Below are 19978 nucleotides of genomic sequence, written 5' to 3'. Positions count from 1 at the left end.
CTGGATGAAACCTATACTCCCTCCCCTCCAAGTCTAACTTTGTAGCAACTGTTACGAAAATCACTGGATTCATTTACCCTGAATAAATTTGTAGACATACATATTTATGTTGTGTAATCATGATGGTGGGGAGGTTGGAAAAATAGTTTTCAGGGCAATGCCACTGAAAGACCTTTACAAAACATTGCTTTTTATAGGCACACACAAGCATCTTGAAAAGTCAAACATTTAGAGATCTACCTGATTCTAGGAAACTTCCAGTTTAACTCTGATCACAAGGTTAATTTCCTGGCCAGTGGAGGAACAGACTTGAAAGGATTGATTCTTCTTGTTGCAATCAATGAACCAATCAATCTACTTCCACCCTTGGCTTTACCTTCAAATGAGCAGCAGGTTTATTTACACTACTCTGAGATAGTGGACCATAGCAGTTGATTAAAATAAGCTGTATTATTATTACCTTCTCCTAACATACATGTGATTATTTTTTGGAATTTAGTTCCCTGGGACACTGATAGCCATAACAGTGCTCTTCCACTGCGGAGATTTTGTCACCATGTACTTCAGACCTGGTACCCTGTATAGTTCATGCCCCTAGCTGAATTTGCCACTGCTGCCTTCTTGGGAAGGGGAATATGCTATTATGGGAGGTGTCTTCTAATTCATGTTGTACTGAAGTTAGGCAAATCTGAATTTGACCTCAGCCAAATCACTGCAGCACATTGGATATGCTATTTGCTTTCCTGTTCTTTCTGTTGACACAGTATTCATGCCAGAATGATTTATGGACTATATTCTTTTTTAAAAACTACACTTATTCCCGGATGAGCAACCCTCACCGTGTTACCAGCAGTGTACTGCCCCTTGTAGCAATGCCGTTTAAGTAATTCAAGTACTCCACAATAAGTCAAGGAACTTTTATTACATCAGTGGTATCTTTTTCTGCAGGTTAAAAACTGCAACTTGTACTCAGGTTCTACAGTCCATTAAATACTGAGGATTTCATTTGTCTGGATAGTCAGTCTATAAAATCATCATCTGTCCCTTCATCCTAAACAGTGGAAAAGGAAAAAAAAGACTCAAGTTCAGCAGTTATGTCAAAAGAAACAGACCCACATTAATCTCTTATCTAAAGAATTTAAAATCCAAATATGTTTTCTGCTGTATGAACTGAGTTTCTCTAGTGTAGCTGGTGTTTAAAACAGACATGAGCAACATTCCAGAAAAAGAAACTGAACAGCCCATATTGCCTTTCAAAAGCATGCTCTAGAACGTAAACCAACTTGATTTCATTTTCTAACAAAAGATAACATTCTGTAGACGGTGTCTATTATGTGACAAAGCAATAAATAAGCAAGTTTTAGCTGAGGAATGACTGCAGAGTAGGGAGAAGCAAAGGCAGGAGCAGTAACCACGTAGAATAAGGAGAGACAACAGCATGTGCATATGGTTTTCCTGTCCAATTCCAGGCATTATAATTAAAAGGAAACAGATTTAAAAGAGATTTAGGAAGATGTTGAACTGAGAGAACAAAATGCAAATACATTTCTCTCAGAGATTGGGTGGGGATGTCAGTAATATTTAACAGTATAATAAGCAGCATCTTCTGACTTTAGACAATGGCTGAAATTGTTGTTTAGCTCTGCATACAGAGTGGAGATGACACAGTGGCAAATTGCAGAAGGGAATTTTGGAGTCCATCTGACTTGTACACAGTGTAACATTTTTACACCTGAAATCCCCAAATGAAGCCTTTAAATAGCAGCCATTTAAAGTCCTGTGGTACAGTGGTTAAACTGTAGTACTGCAGTTAGTCCTCTGCTCACAACCTGAGTTTGATCCCAATGGGTCCAGAGGCTCAAAGTTGACTCGGCCATCCATCCTTCTGAGATTGGAAAAATTAGTCTCCAGGTGGTTGAAGGGCAAGTTGTTGTTTGCACTATCATGCTGTAAACTGCTCAGAGTGTGCTCTAACACTATGGAATGATACAGTATATAACTTGAAAAAAGCAATTTGCACACATAAAGCTACACAACAGGATTTCAGCCAATATGTTTAAGACCCGGCAAGTTTTGCTTTGCTGCAAGTTCTTCAACACAGCCACAGTTTTAGCTGACTGATGACAGAAAATTCTACAAAAACAGGCTAAAAGATAACTCCACCTTTCACCCAGTACTATAGTAATGAAAGAAGACCAAAGCTGCTTATTTATCCCAGTGTAGATGCTACAATTCTCCTTTAGTCTTTACTAACCTCAGAAAAGTACTGCTGATCATAGTTCTAGTCAATCACATGGAAAGATAAATAAAGTAGAACTGCAACAAGTAGTCAAGTTAATCTAAAAATATATATTTTTGACTGTAAAAGATGCCCTCAATTAATTAGCATTCCCATTCTATAAAGGAGAAGGGCAGCTTCCAAAATCATGCCTGCTATAGCTCATGCATTACATAAAAGCAATAACAGGCTTTCTGCTTTAAAACCTATTTTATATGCAAATGATACAGATTTAATGAAGTGATCACACAGTCCTCTAACTAGGTGATAGCTATTTTTAAAAATGAATATACAAGTGTACTAACCTCCTCAATTTTTGATTTCTTGGCAATGTATTCGTCATCTTCATAGCCTTTCCTCTTCTTTCTAATACCAGTGGCATAATACAACAAAAAGGTACAAAGTACATGTCAGCGAGAATACTATTTTTGCCTTCAATTCTGTCTTTTTAATATCCACAAAAGTGGAATAATCTAACAAAATAGGAATTTCCCTTCAATTTGACATAAAGTAGCTGTTAGTGCAACAGCACAGATAACTTAAAGCTACTCATAAAGAACTCTTGTTTCTGCTAAAACAAAGAGGCTACTGGCACTTCAAAGCAACAACATACATATTTATTTGGCACATGCTTTTGTAGACTGGAGTCCATCAGGTGAATGATGTATTTATTCATAGTTAGCAAGCATATAAACATATCAATGTAGACATAAAAATGGTAATCACATTCAAGCATAATGTATGCAAAATGACCATGGTGCAGGTGTTTAAAGTAATGATCAAACTGTATTTTGCATTTCATATCTGCCTGAAACCATCTATACACACAACTGATAAACAAGAACAACAGTTCATCTCTTTGACGTGGACTGCAGTCTGCATACACTTGGTGCAAATATTTGGTTAAGTCATTTTAAGATGCCCCACCACTTTAGCTATTATAGACTAGCAGAGCTATTCTTCTGGAAATTAGTTTATATAAAAGCTTCAGGTAAATATTGTACATCCAACGATGCCCTTGCATTAGCACAAGACCACTCCTGTTATCAAGGGCCACAGGAAGATCAGGGAGGAGTAACAGGGTTACACTCTCCCTGTCTACTTCCCTTAGATCATCTTGCAGTATCACCAATGCTGTTTCAGTACCGTAAAGGTAAAGGTTCCCTTGACAAATTGTTTAGTCATGTCCAACCCTAGAGGGTGGTGCTCATCCCCATTTCCAAGCCGTAGAGTACCATACCATAGCTTAAACCCAGACTGAAATGGATCCCGACTATCAGTTTCTTCAAGAATGCCTGCAACTAATCAGCCACCATTCTCTATACAGTGGTGCCCCGCTTGACAACGATAATCCATTCTGTTAAAATTGCTGTAAAGCAAAATCGTCCTCAAGCAAAAGTAAAAAAAACCCATTGGAATGCATTAAAAACCAGTTAATGCGTTCCAATGGGTGAAATACCTCATTGTCCAGCGAAGATCCTCCATAGGGGAAGCCATTTTCAATCGCTGTCTTCCAGAAATAGGTCCAGAAAACAGCGGGAGGCCATTTTGAAAACCCAACGATCAGCTGTAAAGATCGTCATCAAGCGAAAAATTTGTTCCCGAAACAGGGAACTATTCAACGTAAAGCAAAAATCGCCCATAGAAACGTCTTTTTGCAATCGCTATAGCGATCGCAAAAATGTCATTGTAAAGCGATTTCGTCGTCTAACTGGGTCGTCGTCAAGTTGGGGTACCACTGTATTAACCTGCCCATAAATGAAATATTTGCAAGGAGTCTATAGTTCTTTAGATCATCCATCACCACATTCATTTTCTTAAGAATGAGCTTTATTACAATATTTCCTTACAAGTAAATGACTGCATGCTACAATATGTGCCAGCATGACACAGCTAAAAATAAAATACTATGTCATTTCAAAGTATTCAGCAATTGAAAGACCACTTGGAGCTCAAACTCTGAAAAATATTTTTATTGATCCACATAGAAAGCATCTTATCTATAAAGGTAAAGGTTCCCCTTGACATTTAGTCCAGTTGTGTCTGACTCTAGGGGGTAGTGCTCATCCCCATTTCCAAGTCGTAGAGCCAGTGTTTGTCCATAGACAGTTTCCATGGTCACGTGGCCAGAGCAACTAGACACGGAATGGCGTCACCTTCCCACCATGGTGGTACCCATTTATCTTCTTGCATTTGCATGCTTTCAAACTGCTAGGTTGGCAGGAGCTGGGACAAGCGACAGGAGCCCTTAAGACTGCTGGACTTCTGACCTTGTAGCACAGAGGCTTCTGTGGTTTAACCCATAGCACCACCACGTCCCTATGATAATCTATAAATTATATTATGAATATTAACACTTAAAGAAATCACCATGCAGTTTTAAACTAATACTTACACATTTGTATTAAGACCAAGCTCTGGACAGTGACATTTCTCTAGCTTCTGTTTCAGAGCAGCAACCTCTTCTGGATGTGGTAGCTCGTATTTTTTCACCATATTTTTCATGCCTACACAGAAGCAACAAAAATCAACATACCATTAGACTTGTTCATTATGAGAGAGAGCAATACACTCCAAATATTCCTGCTGCACCCCTGCATGGGTAGTATGATCCCATTTCTGCCCTCATGCTCAAGTCCTATGGATCAAATCAGGGGTGGGCCACATGCAGCCCCCAGGGCCATTTTTGCAGTCCACCCCTACGAATTTTGCAGTCCACTTCATAACTTTTGTTTAAAAAGTTGTTTTATGCCCTCTAGGGGGCACTTGCATCATGTTTTCATAGGGCTCAAGTACAGAGAAGCCATGTTGCCACCCTCCCCCACAATTTAATTTTTGGCTTCCACATGACACGAGGGGGGGGTTAAATTAAACTTTATTTTAATTAACTCCATTTTTTTAGGGAACAAAAACTCTTTGCAGCATCTTTTACAGTGCTTAATCACCTCTTTTTTAAAAAGTTTATTTAAAAAATAAGGTTTTCTGGCATTATATTAGGTAGACTACATAGTGCCAAGTGTGATCTAATCTGAAAAAAATCTTAACTGCTGCAGGTAAAGCTTACTTCAAGCTACGTAAGTCCTCCCCAGTTTGATGACCATCCATTGCTCTAGACCTCAACTACCATCCGAGCCAGCTACATGGCTAGTAGTCATAAATGCTGAGAGGTACATTCCAAAACATCTCAGTGCCATTAAATTGTGCAAAGCTCACCTGTTCGCCCCAACATACAAAACTACCAAAACAAATTGGGCAAGAATGCCTCTCCTGATGAAATAGGAGGATGGCATGATGAAAGAGACAGATGTCATGACAGACATCAGTAAAGTGGCAGAAAAGACTCCTGCTGAGAGAGCCACTTCCTCTAGGAGATGGCTCAGGCCACTTGCAAGCATCAAGATAAGAATGGCTGAAATCTTATTGTGCTGCTACTCGAAAGGCGTAACTGAGAGGCAAATGGCCTCAGGTTAAGAAACTTTCATGGACAGTGGCTGAAATCAGGTTAAGAAACTTCCATGGACAGTGGCTTACTATAGTAAGCTGCACTATTAGGCTATTGAATCTTGGGATTCTGTGAGTCAAGTCCTCTGTAAGCTACATTGATTCAAGTCAACCTACTGTATTTGCAACTTTTGATCAGTGAAACAGGAGTAGATGATTTACCAAATGCATATTGATTCAGTGAGCCTATTGTAGTGCAGCTTAATATGCTAAGCAATGTGATTTCAGCTATTATCTGGCATGCCCAGTTGTGTGACTCAGTATGCAAAAGCAACTTCTCCAGGGTTAAGAAATGTCTGCAGAGATTTCTCACTCGAGGCAATTTACCTCCAAAAGTTACGCTTTTTGTGCAGCAACACAAGATTTCAGCCAATATATTTCAAGGTTGTCCTCCTCTCCTGCCTAACCAAATTTTACATATCACAGATGTCAAGCAGTATTGTGCAGATACTTAGCAGGCTTTCCATCAAATTAAAAGCAAGCTCTCTTGTTAGAGCAAATGTTATGTCAACTGAGCAGTACTCTAACTTCTTTCAAATAGGTTCACAGACAAAGTCTTGGCTTAAAATTTGCCACGTAACATTCTTCCCCCCTTTAGAGAAGCTAAGATTACATTTGTAAGACTCTTAGCTGTCATCTTACATCAGAGGATTTATTCTAAGTAATGTCAAGACATAGTGCAAGTATGAAGTGAAGAACTATACGGAACTAGTTGCTTACATTATGGTTTTGGATTTCCTTGAGGCTAATGGATAATGCAGAGTTAGCACTACTGTCCCAGGGAAACTGTCAGAGACACAAGGCACATTTTGCATATCAAGCCTTCAGAATATAAATCAATTGAAGGATGTGTTGTCTTTGATGCAAGCATAAAAGAAGTATCAAGGACAGTCTAGTAAGCACCAGTCTACTAAAAAACCATCAGCAGATTTGTTTTGATGTTTTGTGTGCTGTAGACTACAAGTTTCAGGCAGTTAATACCTTTCAGGTTGGGAAGGAAGGGAGGATCAAATGCCCTCTTTTATTTCCTTATGGTGCTAAAGACAGCACTAAAGTTTTGTTTTGTTTTCATGTAAAAACTTCTGCCCTGAAAATCAGGTCTCACTTAAGACAATGAATGTAATCCACAGCTGTCCTTTCATAAATGAAAATTGCCATCCTTCTCCACAAAGCCCCCTACACCATTCTTGCAGTACTCCAAACTTCTGGAGCAGATGGGGGTGTGTGCAAAGGGAAGGGGAGAGTGGTAAAAATGTCCAATACGTGAATAGAACTTTCAGTGGGCACAACCCACCAGCAGTACTGACAAGAAACTAGAAACAGGAGCAAAGGTTTGCTGCTTCAAGCTTACTGGAGTAAAGGTATGATATAAATGAAATGCTAGAAGCTATCAAAATCAATACATTATTTCCAACAGAACTGTTTCTCGAGAAAAAAAACTCATCCGAAAGTATTCAGGCTTGTTCCAAAATGACAACCAGAATTAAGACATCTTAACCAAGTGATGGCGAACCTATGAACAGAAGCCTCCCTTGGCACACAAGCAGAGCACTACCCCCACCCCACCCCTCAAACCATCGTCAGCCACCTCCTCTTGCTAATTTCCTGGGTTACAGCACTCCTTCTTTAAGAGATCGGAAATACAGTGGTGCCTCGCACAACGGGCGCCTCGTAGAGCGATGAATTCGCTCTACGAGGCCGTTTTAGCAATCGCAAATGCGATCGCAAAACGGTGCCCATATAGGCGGGAAATCGCAGAACGAAGGTCAGTAAGCTGCTCGCTTACCGACCTTCACTTTGCGACCCGCCGATCAGCTGTTCCGCGGCTTCAAAATGGCCGCCGGAACAGCCGAAAGGGGCCGGGGTGCAGTGTTTTCGCGCCCTTGGTAAGCAAGGGGAGCGCGCGAAAACGCTGCGGAAGCCCCGAAATGGCTGCGCGAAACCATTTCGGGGCTTCCGGCAGCGTTTTCGCGCGCTCCCCTTGCTTACCAAGGGCGCGAAAACGCTGCACCCCGGGCCCTTTCGGCTGTTCCGGCAGCCATTTTGGACCCGCCGGACAGCTGATGGCAGCCATTTTGGCGCCCTCGTTGTGCGAGGGGAGGGCGCGAAAATGGCTGCCGGCCCCTGGGAAACATTGCACAACGGTAAGTATTTTATGGCATTGGAACGCATTAAACACTGTTTAATGTGTTCCAATGCCTTTTTCTGTTCCGTAGTGCGATGTTTCCCACAGCGAAGGTTAATCCGGAACGGATTAACCTCGCTGTGCAGGGCACCACTGTAAGCCTGTTTGATTGGTTACAGCTGGCCATGGGAGTCAAATGAAGGAACCTGCAACTTCAAATGTATGTACAAAATAGAGAGAGCGAGGAGTTTTTGTGTGTTTGTGTGTTAGCCTGAGTTTGTTTCATCAAAGCAGAGTGTCTCTTTGGGAACATGTTTTTTTTCCCTTGTCAAAGGGTTCTGTGTTAATGCTGTGGCATCAAAAGTTTAGGAAAAAAAATTGTCTGTGTGTTTGTGTGTGTACTTTTATCTGGTATAAATGTTACCCTGAGTTTGTTTCATCAAAGCAGAGTGTCTCTTCGGGAACTTGGTTTTTTTCCTTGTCAAAGGGTTCTGTGTTAATGCTGTGGAATTAAAAGTTTAGGAAAAATATTGTGTGTCTCAAAACGGTTAATCTCCACTGCATTTAGCTCTGCAGTTTGAGAACAGCAGAAATCTGAACTGTGTAGCAATTGCGTTTCTCTATTTCTCATCCCCAAAGGAGGCAAGAGTGTCACAGTTTATTTCCAAAATCTGAATCCCAGTCTTTCTGCAGCTGGTCCTACTTTGAGTGCAACACCAAACAAAAGGTCTTTAAAAAAAAGACTGCGGGCTTCTTTTGTGTCAATCCATCTCATGTGCAGTCTTCCTCTTTTCCTACTGCTTTGCATTTTTCTTGCATTGCTGCCTTTTGCAGTGAGCTTGTCTTCTTATGGTGGTAGTACAGTACTCTTTGTTTGGTTATTTTAGCTTGTAGTGAAAGTCCACACTTAATTTGCTTTACTTATCTTTCCGACAAGTCATGCTATCTGCAAAACTCTTTTCCAACACTACATTTCAGATAAATAAATTGTGTGTATACACTTTATGTAGTGTATAAAATGTGTATTTAAAGTCTGCACTCCTATATATAGCTGCTTTTCTGAGGATGGTTTATTTTGGAGGAAATAAGTCCAGAATTTCAATGTACTGTACATAATAAGCTTTATAAATGTTGTTGCTGTTTAGTCGTTCTGTCCCACTCTTCGTGACCCCATGGACCAGAGCACGCCAGGCCCTCCTGTCTTCCACTGCCTTCTGGAGTTGGGTCAAATTCATGTTGGTCACTTCGGTGACACTATTCATCCATCTTGTCATCTGTTGTGCCCTGCTCCTCTTGCCTTCACATTTTCTCAACATCAGGATCTTTTCCGGGGAGACCTCTCTTCTCATGAGATGGCCAAATTATTGGAGCCTCAGTTTCAGGATCTGTCCTTCCAGTGAGCACTCACGGTTGATTTCCTTCAAAATTGATAGGTTTGTTCTCCTTGCAGTCCAGGGGACTCTCAAAAGTCTCCTCCAGCACCACAATTCAAAAGCATCAATTATTTTGTGGTCAGTCGCCTTTGTGGGCCAGCTCTCACTTCCATACATCACTACTGGAAAAACCATAGCTTTGACTATGTGTACCTTTGTTTGCAAGGTGATGTATCTGCTTTTTAAGATGCTGTCTAGGTTTGGCATCACTTTCCTCCCAAGAAGCAGGCATCTTTTAATTTCATGGTTGCTGTCCCCTTCTGCAGTGATCATGATGCCCAAGAAAGTAAAATCTGTCACTGCTTCCATATCTTCCCCTTCTATGTGCCAGGAGGTGATGGAACCAGTGGCCATGATCTTGGGGTTGTGTTTTTTTTTATGTTGAGCCTCAGACCATTTTTTGCACTCGCCTCTTTCACCCTCATTAAGAGGTTCTTTAATTCCTCCTCACTTTCTGCCATCAGAGTGGTATCATCTGCATATCTGAGGTTATTGATATTTCTTCCGGCAATCTTAATTCTGGCTTGGGATTCCTCCGGTCCAGCCTTTCACATGATGTATTCTGCATATAGGTTAAATAAGCAGGGGGACAATATACAGCCTTGTTGTACTCCTTTCCCCATTTGAACCAATCAGTTGTTCAATATCCAGTTCTAATTGTTGCTTCCTATCCCACATATAGATTTTTCAGGAGATAGACAAGGTGGTCAGGCACTCCTATTTCTTTAAAAACTTGCCAGTTTGCTGTGGTTCACACAGTCAAAGGCTTTTGCGTAGTCAATGAAGCAGAAGTAGATGTTTTTCTGGAACTCTCTGGCTTTCTCCATAATCCAGCGCATATTAGCAATTTGGTCTCTAGTTCCTCTGCCCCTTCAAAATCCAGCTTGTACTTCTGGGAGTTCTCGGTCCACATACTGCTGAAGCCTCCCTTGGAGGATTTTGAGCATAACCTTGCTAGTGTGTGAAATGAGTGCAACTGTACAGTAGTTGGAGCATTCTTTGGCACTGCCCTTCTTTGGGATTGGGATGTCCACTGATCATTTCCAGTCCTCTGGCCACTGTTGAGTTTTCCAAACTTGCTGGCATATTGAGTGTAGCACCTTAACAGCATCATCTTTTAAGATTTGAAACAGTTCAACTGGAATGCCATTACCTCCACTGGCCTTGTTGTTAGACATGCTTTCTAAGGCCCACTTGACTGCACTCTCCAGGATGTCTGGCTCAAGGTTAGCAGCCACCTTATCTGGGTTGTCTGGGTGCTGCATGTGTTGCTCTCAAACTAACAGCATATGGGCCAAGGTTTGACAAATTATCAGTATGCATACAACATCAAAAAATCACGTTGTGCAAAAGCATGCCAAGTTGAGTATCCCTTATCAAAAATCCATGCATATAATTATTTTAAAAGCTTGTATAAATTACCTGGCTTGTATTACTTCAATGTTTGTTTCCATTTACTAGAGTTAATGGTTATTTTTCAATAAAAAGTGTTTGTATCATTGAAAGTTCTGTTATGTTTTGAAGACAAGGTGATGATTAATTCAGATTATGACTTGTTTTTTCTAAACTAAAACATCAGTATTCAGATTGAATTGTAGTATTGGCACTGTGAAAGAAATAATTTGGTTTTGTGTCGCCGTTTGGGCACTCGGGCTCAAAAAGGTTAGCCATCACTGTCTTAACCATTTCCCTAAATTGTGAGGCTGTAATAACCTTGACAGATTTCCTCTGTCTACCTCTCTGTCAAGAACTGTTCAAGCCCACTGCTAGTACAAGAGGTAGGATTGGCTGTTTTATTTTTAGATTTATGCCCAAGAAGAGAGGAAGGAAGAGGAAGCTGGGTTGCTTCAACTTATTGATACCATACTCAACCAAAAAACACTGCTAAGTATGAGACTGCCTTTAATAGTCCTCAGTGGTGCTAAAGAGAATGTTAGAGCTAGATTTGACTATGGGGCAAAGGGAATGGAAACTGTTGTAGAACCTATAAAAATGACATTAAAATACAGTGGTTTTTAATGTAAAACAGATACAAAAAAGAAGCTTCTTCCTCAGAGACCAAATGTCTGCTTAAAGAAAAAAAATCCTTTGCCTGCTGGCAAAAGCACAGCAGGGGATGGCATGGGGAGCAGCATGGCCTGCCTCAGTGAGGAGCTCCAGAACTAGTGCAGCACTGTCTTGTGTCCCCACCTGATGTGCCTCCAAAGCTTATTGAACCAAAGCCTTCCTGAAATTCCAAAGACCCCAGGCAGGCTCATACAGGAAGAAAGCCAGGGCTCAAGCTGTCAAGGGCTCATGCCTTACTTCAAGTTGTGCCTGAGATGAACATCCTATTATGCACTAGACTGCACAACTTTAAAGCTCTTGATTATGGGTGAATAGCTTTCAACATGAAGTGTAATAAAGAAATAAAAGAACAGCTGGAAGAAGGCTAGAGCAACCTGCTGTTAGTTCTATCAAAACTGAATGTGACCTCTTTAGGTGTCTTTCAGATCGTGTAGAGGTGGAAGATGCCACAAATGGTCTTGCCTCGCACCCTCTGCTGACAATGTTTGCACCTGTGGCGAGGGGGGGGTTAAAACTGGCACATATCAAGGCAATTAGGTTACTGTTCTATCAAGCCAAACCAATCTCAGAGTTAAACCGCTGGGGCAAAGACAGATGTGAATACAGATCTATGGCATTTCCTGCCAGCTATTAATTCTGTACAGTATGTGGGAAGAACTGGATTGGAGCAGAAGTATTCTTCCAATCCCTCTCTCTTATGTGGCACGCAATGGAACCGCTAAGACAGCCAAGATAAAGAAGCACAACAGGATTTGTTGGCTGCGCATCAGAGATGCAGTTTCTCTGCTTCCGCCACACATTTAACACTGAAAAGGAGGCATCTGGGGATTTGCCTCATAAACCTCAACTTTGGGGAACACAAGGGTTGTTTTAGAACTTAGAGGTTCTTTTAAAAAAAGGAGTGGCGAATGCCTGTTTCTAGAAAAGAAGGCCTGTTAAGATTTAAAACAGTCTTGAAAAAGTCTTGAAAGACAGCAAACTGAGAGTAAAACGATTTGCATGAGGTGGGGAGGGCACAATCTGTATGTTTTCCCTCTAAACACACCCCTGCTATTTGAGAAGTGGCTGTTTTTGAGAGGATATATGCTCCTGCACAGCCCAGAGAACAGCAAAAACAACCCCTGTGGTACATGTACCACAAAAATGATCCCTGCAAGTTGTCCACCCCGTTCTACATGTACCACAGTCAAATCCAGTTGGTTCCAATAAAACTGTTACTTGTATCATTATATTTTACCATATTTGCAGTATAATTTTAGATTGCCTGGAATCACTAGAAAGAGACATTTTCGATTTTTAAAAAGCTACTGAAATAGAAGCCAACTGTAGAAATGCTGGTGACTGCTTATAAGCATCGAAAAGAAAAACTCTACCACCTTTCAAATGGCTACCAAGTCTTTTGCAAAGCTTCTTTCCCTCTAGTAGTATGTAGAACACTTTAAAATCTGTTCATCCTTACTTACATTTCATCCCATCCAGCAACTGAGTGAGGGAAGCTTTGTTCTCTTTCAGCATTAGGCTTTCTGACAAGTAACTGTCAAAAGATTGTGAAAATTAGATCCCAGTGCTAGTGTTTAGATGCAAAAAGAAGTCAAAACTAGCTATGAAGAACATTTAAATTAACATACTCCCTGTAAAATGTAATTCTTCTACCTAATACTTAATGTTAGATGATGGAAAGGATTTTTTTTCAACAATATCTTATTTGCATAGCACACTATAAAAAAGGAACAACGCCCAACAACAATCAGTGTAAACATGTTGCAGTGAAAGCAAAGGTGATTAGAATGCTCTAAAACGTCTTTCATTTCTAAAAACCTGCATCACATAAGGAATCACAGATAATTTCCCCAAAAGCAAACAATGGTAATCTGAAATGTAGTGGCAGTCTAGAAACATTGACTTATAGTTTCAGTGTATGATAAAATTTTTAAAGGCTGCAAAAGTAATCACTTTACAAGCAATGTTTGAGACATAACAGGATCAAGGGACAAGAAATGAGTAAATTTCATGAGGAAATACTTAGATCTTCAAATACTAGACTGCACCTACCTTCTTCCACACACACTGCCTCACACAAACCTTATTTAAGCAACCAGTAAAAAAACTGATCATAACCTATGAACAAACACAGCAACCCAGCCTGCTCCCTCCATCCTAGTTCCTGCATGGAAAGAGTTGAATTTGAATAGCAGTCTCTACCCCTGGGGGTTGTCCATGTAATCCAAATCCTTGAAGAATCAGAGCTCCTGGCCACACAGAGTGATGCCACTTTCCTATTTAGATTCGGCTCCACACACACAAAGTAGGATGGAGGGGCAAAACTAGGCTGCTCCCTTTGCCCATGGGTTAGGATTAACCCTGTTATAAAAAACCCAAATAGGGCTATGGTTGCACATGCATGAATTATAGGACGGATTCAGACCAGAGATCTCGTCAAAACCAGTATTTTATTCCCTTAGTGACCAGCCAAAGTATCCTTAGGAAGCCAAGGAGCAGACCATGAGTACAAGTGCATCTTCCCTGTCATCCTCTCCCCTGTCTGGCAGTCAGCTGCATACAGTCTCTGAAACTAGAGATGTTGTATCACCAACATGTCTAGTAAATCTTGACAGCATTATCCTCCACAGTAAGCGGCTACTTCGGTTGGCCACCCATATAGGGATTTGCCTAGACTAAGCCTAAAGAACAGCAACGACTCAGCAACTATTACACCATGTTCTAGCAAAATTTTAGCACCACAAATATACCCTTCCGTGGCTGTATAAAAGTCTTCTACAGATGGCACCAAGAAAAGATGTTATTTCACTCTATGTTTTCTATATTCAGAAGATTATCTACCTTTCCATATTAATTCCTGCCCTAGATGCACTGGAGAGGATAGCAGTGAGAGCTATTTGAGATGGTGTATACAGGAGGCAAGCGTCTGTCAAGGCAACCCGATTAAGAAAGTCATCGGCTGTCTTTCTCAATGTCTCAGGATTCTCAAGCAATGGATAACGAGTCTAGAAAACAAGCACCCAAGTATTAATGCATCAGCATCATATACAGATTAATACTTCCATTATTTGCATATTTAAGACAGGTCTTAATTAATAGTTTTGTTTTCAAAGAGTAAACCAAAATTCTGATGGGCCAGATTGTTTAAAGCAAAAATATGAAATGGAGGCATGTGACTATCCTGGCCCTTCTGACCCACATGAAAATCATCTAGAAGTCACAGCATTATGGTTTTAATGAACCAGTATAATGCAATTGCTAACTTCTACTGAACTCAAGAATGCTAGAGAAGCAACAGTCTTCTACGCCTGCCAGCCTCAACCTCTGGCCCTCTAGATGCTTTGGATTTCAACTCCTAAAAGCCCTACCCAGTGTGTCAGATTGTCAAAGATTCTGGGAACTGAAGTCTGTAACATCTGTATGCTGCCACTCCATTCTTAAGAAGAAAACACCTCACTTGTTTAGAAGTTCAGTATAGCACAAATTTTAAAATGTGGAACCTGAAACAGTATTTTGGCCAGCCTAGTACATCATAGTCAGCTTGAAAAGGGCATGGATTTGCAAAAAAGATGCATTTTTATTCTTCTCCCATGATATCCATAACCCTTACTTCACTATTCTTGATCTGCATTAGTAAGGAAGTTGTTGAAAAGACATATGCTACCTGGGGAATTCTGGGAACCACCATCCGAAAGCACAAACCAACTGCACCCTATAGTTCTCAAGAAGGAAGTAAAGCCAAAATTTTGCTGTGGGAATTTAACACACTAATTCCCTGATCACCACTCAATTAATAATTTATTCCAGCATGCTGAAGACAAATAAGAAATGCAGATTTTGAAATATGTACATAGTCAGGCAAATCTCAGATGCAAAGCAGGCTCACTTAAATGACAAAGGAATACTATTAGCCTCTTTAAGTATCACAGCATGACTACTTTATTACAAAATACTTCTGCTCTTACTGAATGTAGCAGCTCCGCTGTCCAGATGTACAGTAATAGTTTATTTATTTAACTTAAGAACATAACTTTATGAATGTGATAGACTGGACTGACCTAGCCAGAAGCCAAATGGAAAATCCACAAGCAAGCCATGAGTGACACAATTCCTGTCACACATATTATCCAGAAACTGGCATTCAGAAGCATTTTATCTCTTGATATTATGCAGCCAATACACTTTGTATCGTTCATAGTTAAATACTTCAAAATGATTCTTAAAATTTAAGGAACTTTTCTTAAGCAACAAAGATCTGTTACCTTCAAATCAATCAAGAAGCCTTCAAAAGGCCTGTAAGGGTTGTGCACTATAAGATGAAAGTTCAGTTGCTGAATAAGTAGCAATTCATATTCCAAAATCTGTTCCAGAGCCTTTTCCTGTCCTATTGGACTTTCACGAAGGTTACCGACAAACTGTGCACTAGACACATTAAATTCGTCTACTTTACATGCCAAGAATGCACATGTTAACCTTAAAAACAAACACAAGAGATTTGGGTCTAATGAAGATAATTATATACACTTAAGACACAAATCATTTACAACATTCCAACCTAAATTCTAAACAAACATAGAGAAAACTTTTCCCTAATATAAAAGCTAAAATCTTTAATGTCATTCATAACTTTGAAATTAGGAGCACTTATTCAAAGTAAAACATGAAGGGTTTTAGGTAACTCACATAATTATGCGAGGATGGTACTCCATCACTGAGTTATTCAGGTAAAAACGTTTGAAGTACATATAGGCTGATCCCTAAAAAAAAGAAGCTGAAGTTTATACACATGATAACACAGGCACTGTCCTTGTACATAAGGAGTTAATAAATACATGGTAGATCAGACAGATAAATGAAACAGTAATGTGCAAAGCAATCACTGGCATGTTTACTTAGAAGAAAATATGGATTCAAAAGAGACAGAGGGGGCATTTTTGAGATATTTGAAGGAATACATTTGCATCAGTTCCCCTGCCTCTTTTTCTGACTGAAAAGCAGGGTACTCCTGAGACAATAACAGAAGTGTATGAGGCAGAAAAGCCCACATATGTTCCTCTGATCTCAGCTACGCTCAAGTTTTCCCACTTGTGTTTCTCCAGAGCGAGCAGCCTGCCTCCATGTAAGGCTATTTGGGTGGTGGAGATGTGGGTGTAATCAGAAGCCCTGCCCTAAAGCATCCACATGTACGCAGCAGTATCCTAGATCTTTGCCCAGTGAGCACAAGGCCCTGTAGAGAGTTTTGTTAGTATGTTCAGCTGCACCTGGTCACACAGCTCTAGTGATTGGGAATGCTGCCTTATCAGGTTTCCTGTTCATGGGAGCTCTTTAATTATGTCCAGCCAGATACAAGGCCCTCTATGGACCTTTAGGCTCAACATGCAAAGATCTATGGCACTTCTGGAAACATAAGAAGAGCCCTGCTGGATCAGGCCAAGGGCCCATCCAGTCCAGCTTTCTGTATCTCACAGTGGCCCCACCAGATGCCCCTGCTAACACATGAGACTACTAGATGCCTGTCTCCTGATACCTCCCCTGCATCTGGCATTTTGCGGTAGCTTCCTTTTAAGCCCGGAGATGTCTGGAGAATGTCTGGAGACCACATTTACGTGCATGCCCAATTCCCCACAATCTATGTATACCTACCTATGAGTGTACAAGCATCTGAATAGGCCTATAACCTTCTCTAACAGTGACCAATTGTACAGTATTACAAAACAGTTAACTTTTTTGACCCACTTCTGTCATCTCCAGTGTTCTCTTCCTAGGCTTCTGATGTAGAAACAATATTAGCAGTCTCTTTCACTACACTGCTACAAAACCAAATATCTGAACAAGCTGCTGCTGTGGCTGGAATTTCTGCTACAATCCCCCTTCTCTTTTCTTCAACCCTCCAGTTTCCACAGATGTCTGCCCATGCCAATGCAAAAAACTACACTATTAAAAAAACTTACCACCACAGATCTGGGCATTGCAGGCTTGAATACTGAGCAGAAGTCCAATAACCTTTTTTCATAATATTTACATATTGCCAACTCCTCATGCGGCTCAAGAAGAAATGAGTCCGTCTGTTGAACCTTGCAAAAGAACGATAGGTATCTTAACTTTAAATGAGAACCACCACTGATACAGCTTACAGTTGATAAATAATGTAATTCAATAGCGCAATTCCATAAAGCAGGTGGGCAAATTTCAACCTTTGGGTATCTACCTTTTTATTATTATTATTATTATTATTATTATTATTATTATTATTATTATTATTATTATTATTATTATTATTATTATAAAAACAGAATCCCAAGTTCCCCAATCAGAGTCTAGTATAGGAGAAATATATTTGGAATGAGGGAAATCTAAATGGAAGAGTATGTTCTGAGTAAAAATAATGATGACACTAAGGCTGTCCCAATGTGGGCGCATCATAAGAAGGCAGGATTCTCTGGAAAAGACAATAATGCTGGGAAAGGAGGAAGGCAGCAGGAAAAGAGGAAGGCCAAATACAAGATGGACTGACTCCCTAAAGGAAGCCAGAAGTTTCTAACAGCCGCGTGGGCCAGCTGAGGGCAGAAAATTCTGAAAATCACTCATTCATAGAGTTGCTATAACAAGGAGCCTGCAGAAATTAAATTGCAAATCACATAATCAAACTGCAAATATTGAAAAATCACTCATTCATGGGGTTGCTATAATGGTTAGCCTGCACAATTAAATTGCAAGTCGACCCACCCGAGAGTGCTTTTTAAGCACCATGGGGCAGCATATTAAGTAGCAAGCCCCCTTTGCTGGAAGACGAGAGGCAACTTGACAGCAGATCACTCCACACTCGCCCCCCCCCGCCGCCTATCTAAAGAAGGCCGTTTCTTCAGTTCAACCATGCCATTTTAAGGGACGGGGGGGTGCGTGGGTGGGTGTTTATCGCCCCGTGGGGAGAGACCAAGGAGGCCGCCCGTTGTGTCTCCGGTCCCTCGCGTCTTGCTCTGGCCCGACACACCGGCCTTCCTCGCATGCCTTCCCGGGAGGCCATGCCGCCGCCCCCCCGCCGCCGCCTTCCACCACAAGATGTCCAGCAGCCTCTCCCCGACCGACCGACCGACCGCCCCCTGCCTCCAGCAACACCCTCTCTGATGACAAGGGGCCAGGGGGAGGAGAGGGACCCGCGCCGGACGTGAAACGAAACGCCGCCCGGGGTGGGAGAAGCCGCTCCCGCGGAGGGGGCGACCTGCCCCGCGGCCAGCCCAGCCTAACCTCCCCTTTACCTTCCCATAGGCCACCGCTTTGCAACGGAACTTGCGGTTGGCATCAGCTCGGCGCCGGGCCAAGTCCTCTTCGCTGCGGAAAGTCCAGTGCCGCTTCTGCGTGCTGCTGTGATACATTCCTACGACCCGTCGGCGCCGCGGGAGGACACGCGACTCGGCCCGCTTGGCAGCCACGGCCGGCAGCCATCGAGCCCGGAAGCAGCCGGACGTCCCATGACGTCACAGACGGCCCCGCCTCCTCCGGAGCCCACCCCCTCTCAGGGCGGGGAACTTTCCTCCTAAACCCAGCGGGCCTTGCGCGAACGAAGAGCTTTTTCCCGGCATGCACTACAGATTGGATTTGCTCTCAGAAATAAAACGGCTCTTGTCCCAAAGAGATACAAACAACTGGGTGTTCTACTACATTTCCGAAGCATCGGTACGCGAATTGGCGGTCCGCCCCCTAACTATCCTATGCATGTGCACTCAGAACTAAGCCCAGATGGGTTCAGTGGGGACTTAATCGAAGGTAAAAGTGTGTAAGATTGCAACTGTTTAAGAACTACGTCACCCAGTTTTAGTTTCTCTGACGGATTCCGGGCAGAGCTAGGTTGAGTTGATTGGCAACCGGCAGTGTAGTTTTGGCACCGCTGACCACCGCTATCCTTACCTCTAGGACCAGATCCACCAGAGAACTTCGGGCAGAGCCGTAAAGATCATAGAGGCATCGACGCTTCCACGCGCCTCTCGATTCGGGTTTCCGTTGACAGCCGCCACAGCCAGGGGAGGGGGCACAGGGGCGATGGGGAAGATGGGCTAGTAGTCCCTGCCAGCCCTCCTCTGCGCATTGCCGTTCCCTGCGCGGTGCTCTCTCCATCGGTGGGCGCCACTAATAATACGGGTCCTGGAAAATGCTGCTTCGTATTTGGGGGCGGAAGGGCTCTGGGGGCGAGGGTACCCACTGCGGGGTAGTGGGTAGAGAGGCGGACGGGGACTCCAGAACCCTGGGTTCAAATCCCCCCCTCATCCAGGGGAACGCGGGGGTGGCACCGGTACGACCACTCAACGATCTCGCTGTCTCTTAGGGTCGCTAGACGTCGCTACCCGAGCGGGCGGCACAGAACACGTGTCGGCGGGTCGTTGAGACCAGCGCGGATGTGAGCGGGTTTGCACCGACGCCCAGAAGATGCAAAAAAAAAAAAAAAAACCGAATTCGAAAGCCGCTGTTGGTTAAAACCGTCGGTGGGGGAGGTGGAAAGAGGGGGCAGCTGGACGCCCCGTTTAGGGAGCCGCTCTCCCCGCCCGAACGTCCGTCCCCTGGACGGGGCGGCCAGCTGTT

The 19978-nt window shown here is 42.3% G+C and overlaps 1 protein-coding gene across 4 annotated transcripts; it reads right to left on the bottom strand.

The window, feature by feature from the left end:
- Nucleotides 1–902: 902 nt before the first annotated feature.
- CCNH (cyclin H) lies at nt 903–19840 on the bottom strand. 4 transcript variants are annotated; one of them, XR_013542212.1, is made up of 10 exons: nt 19310–19840; nt 17356–17478; nt 16088–16161; nt 15667–15877; nt 14246–14409; nt 12868–12938; nt 6500–6565; nt 4674–4785; nt 2584–2644; nt 903–1051 (listed from the first exon to the last, which is right to left on the bottom strand). XR_013542212.1 is itself a non-coding variant. In XM_078386382.1 (9 exons), exons 1-9 carry the CDS (start codon nt 19514–19516, stop codon nt 1019–1021), a joined length of 1056 nt encoding a protein of 351 aa, XP_078242508.1. In that variant the 5' UTR covers nt 19517–19840; the 3' UTR covers nt 903–1018. The 4 variants fall into 4 exon arrangements, 3 of the variants coding, with proteins under 3 accessions (XP_078242508.1, XP_020639440.2, XP_072848676.1); XM_078386382.1 differs by lacking the exon at nt 6500–6565; XM_020783781.3 differs by lacking the exons at nt 6500–6565; nt 19310–19840 and adding an exon at nt 18661–18879.
- Nucleotides 19841–19978: the final 138 nt, after the last annotated feature.

This window comes from Pogona vitticeps, chromosome 2, assembly GCF_051106095.1.
Source record: "Pogona vitticeps strain Pit_001003342236 chromosome 2, PviZW2.1, whole genome shotgun sequence".
Taxonomy (NCBI): Eukaryota; Metazoa; Chordata; class Lepidosauria; order Squamata; family Agamidae; genus Pogona; species Pogona vitticeps.
The sequence above is the reverse complement of the archived record's forward strand: the minus strand, read 5'-3'. Positions and strand labels throughout refer to the sequence as shown.

What these genes read in the sequence shown, in the direction of transcription:
- CCNH (XM_078386382.1), bottom strand. Translation starts at nt 19,516, where the DNA reads ATGGAGAGAGCACCGCGCAGGGAACGGCAATGCGCAGAGGAGGGCTGG. An exon ending in GCTTCTTGATTGATTTGAAG is followed by an intron (nt 14,410 to 15,666) that starts GTAACAGATCTT and finishes CTTGTTTTCTAG; the next exon opens with ACTCGTTATCCATTGCTTGA. An exon ending in GCAGGAATTAATATGGAAAG is followed by an intron (nt 12,939 to 14,245) that starts GTAGATAATCTT and finishes ATCTTTTGACAG; the next exon opens with TTACTTGTCAGAAAGCCTAA.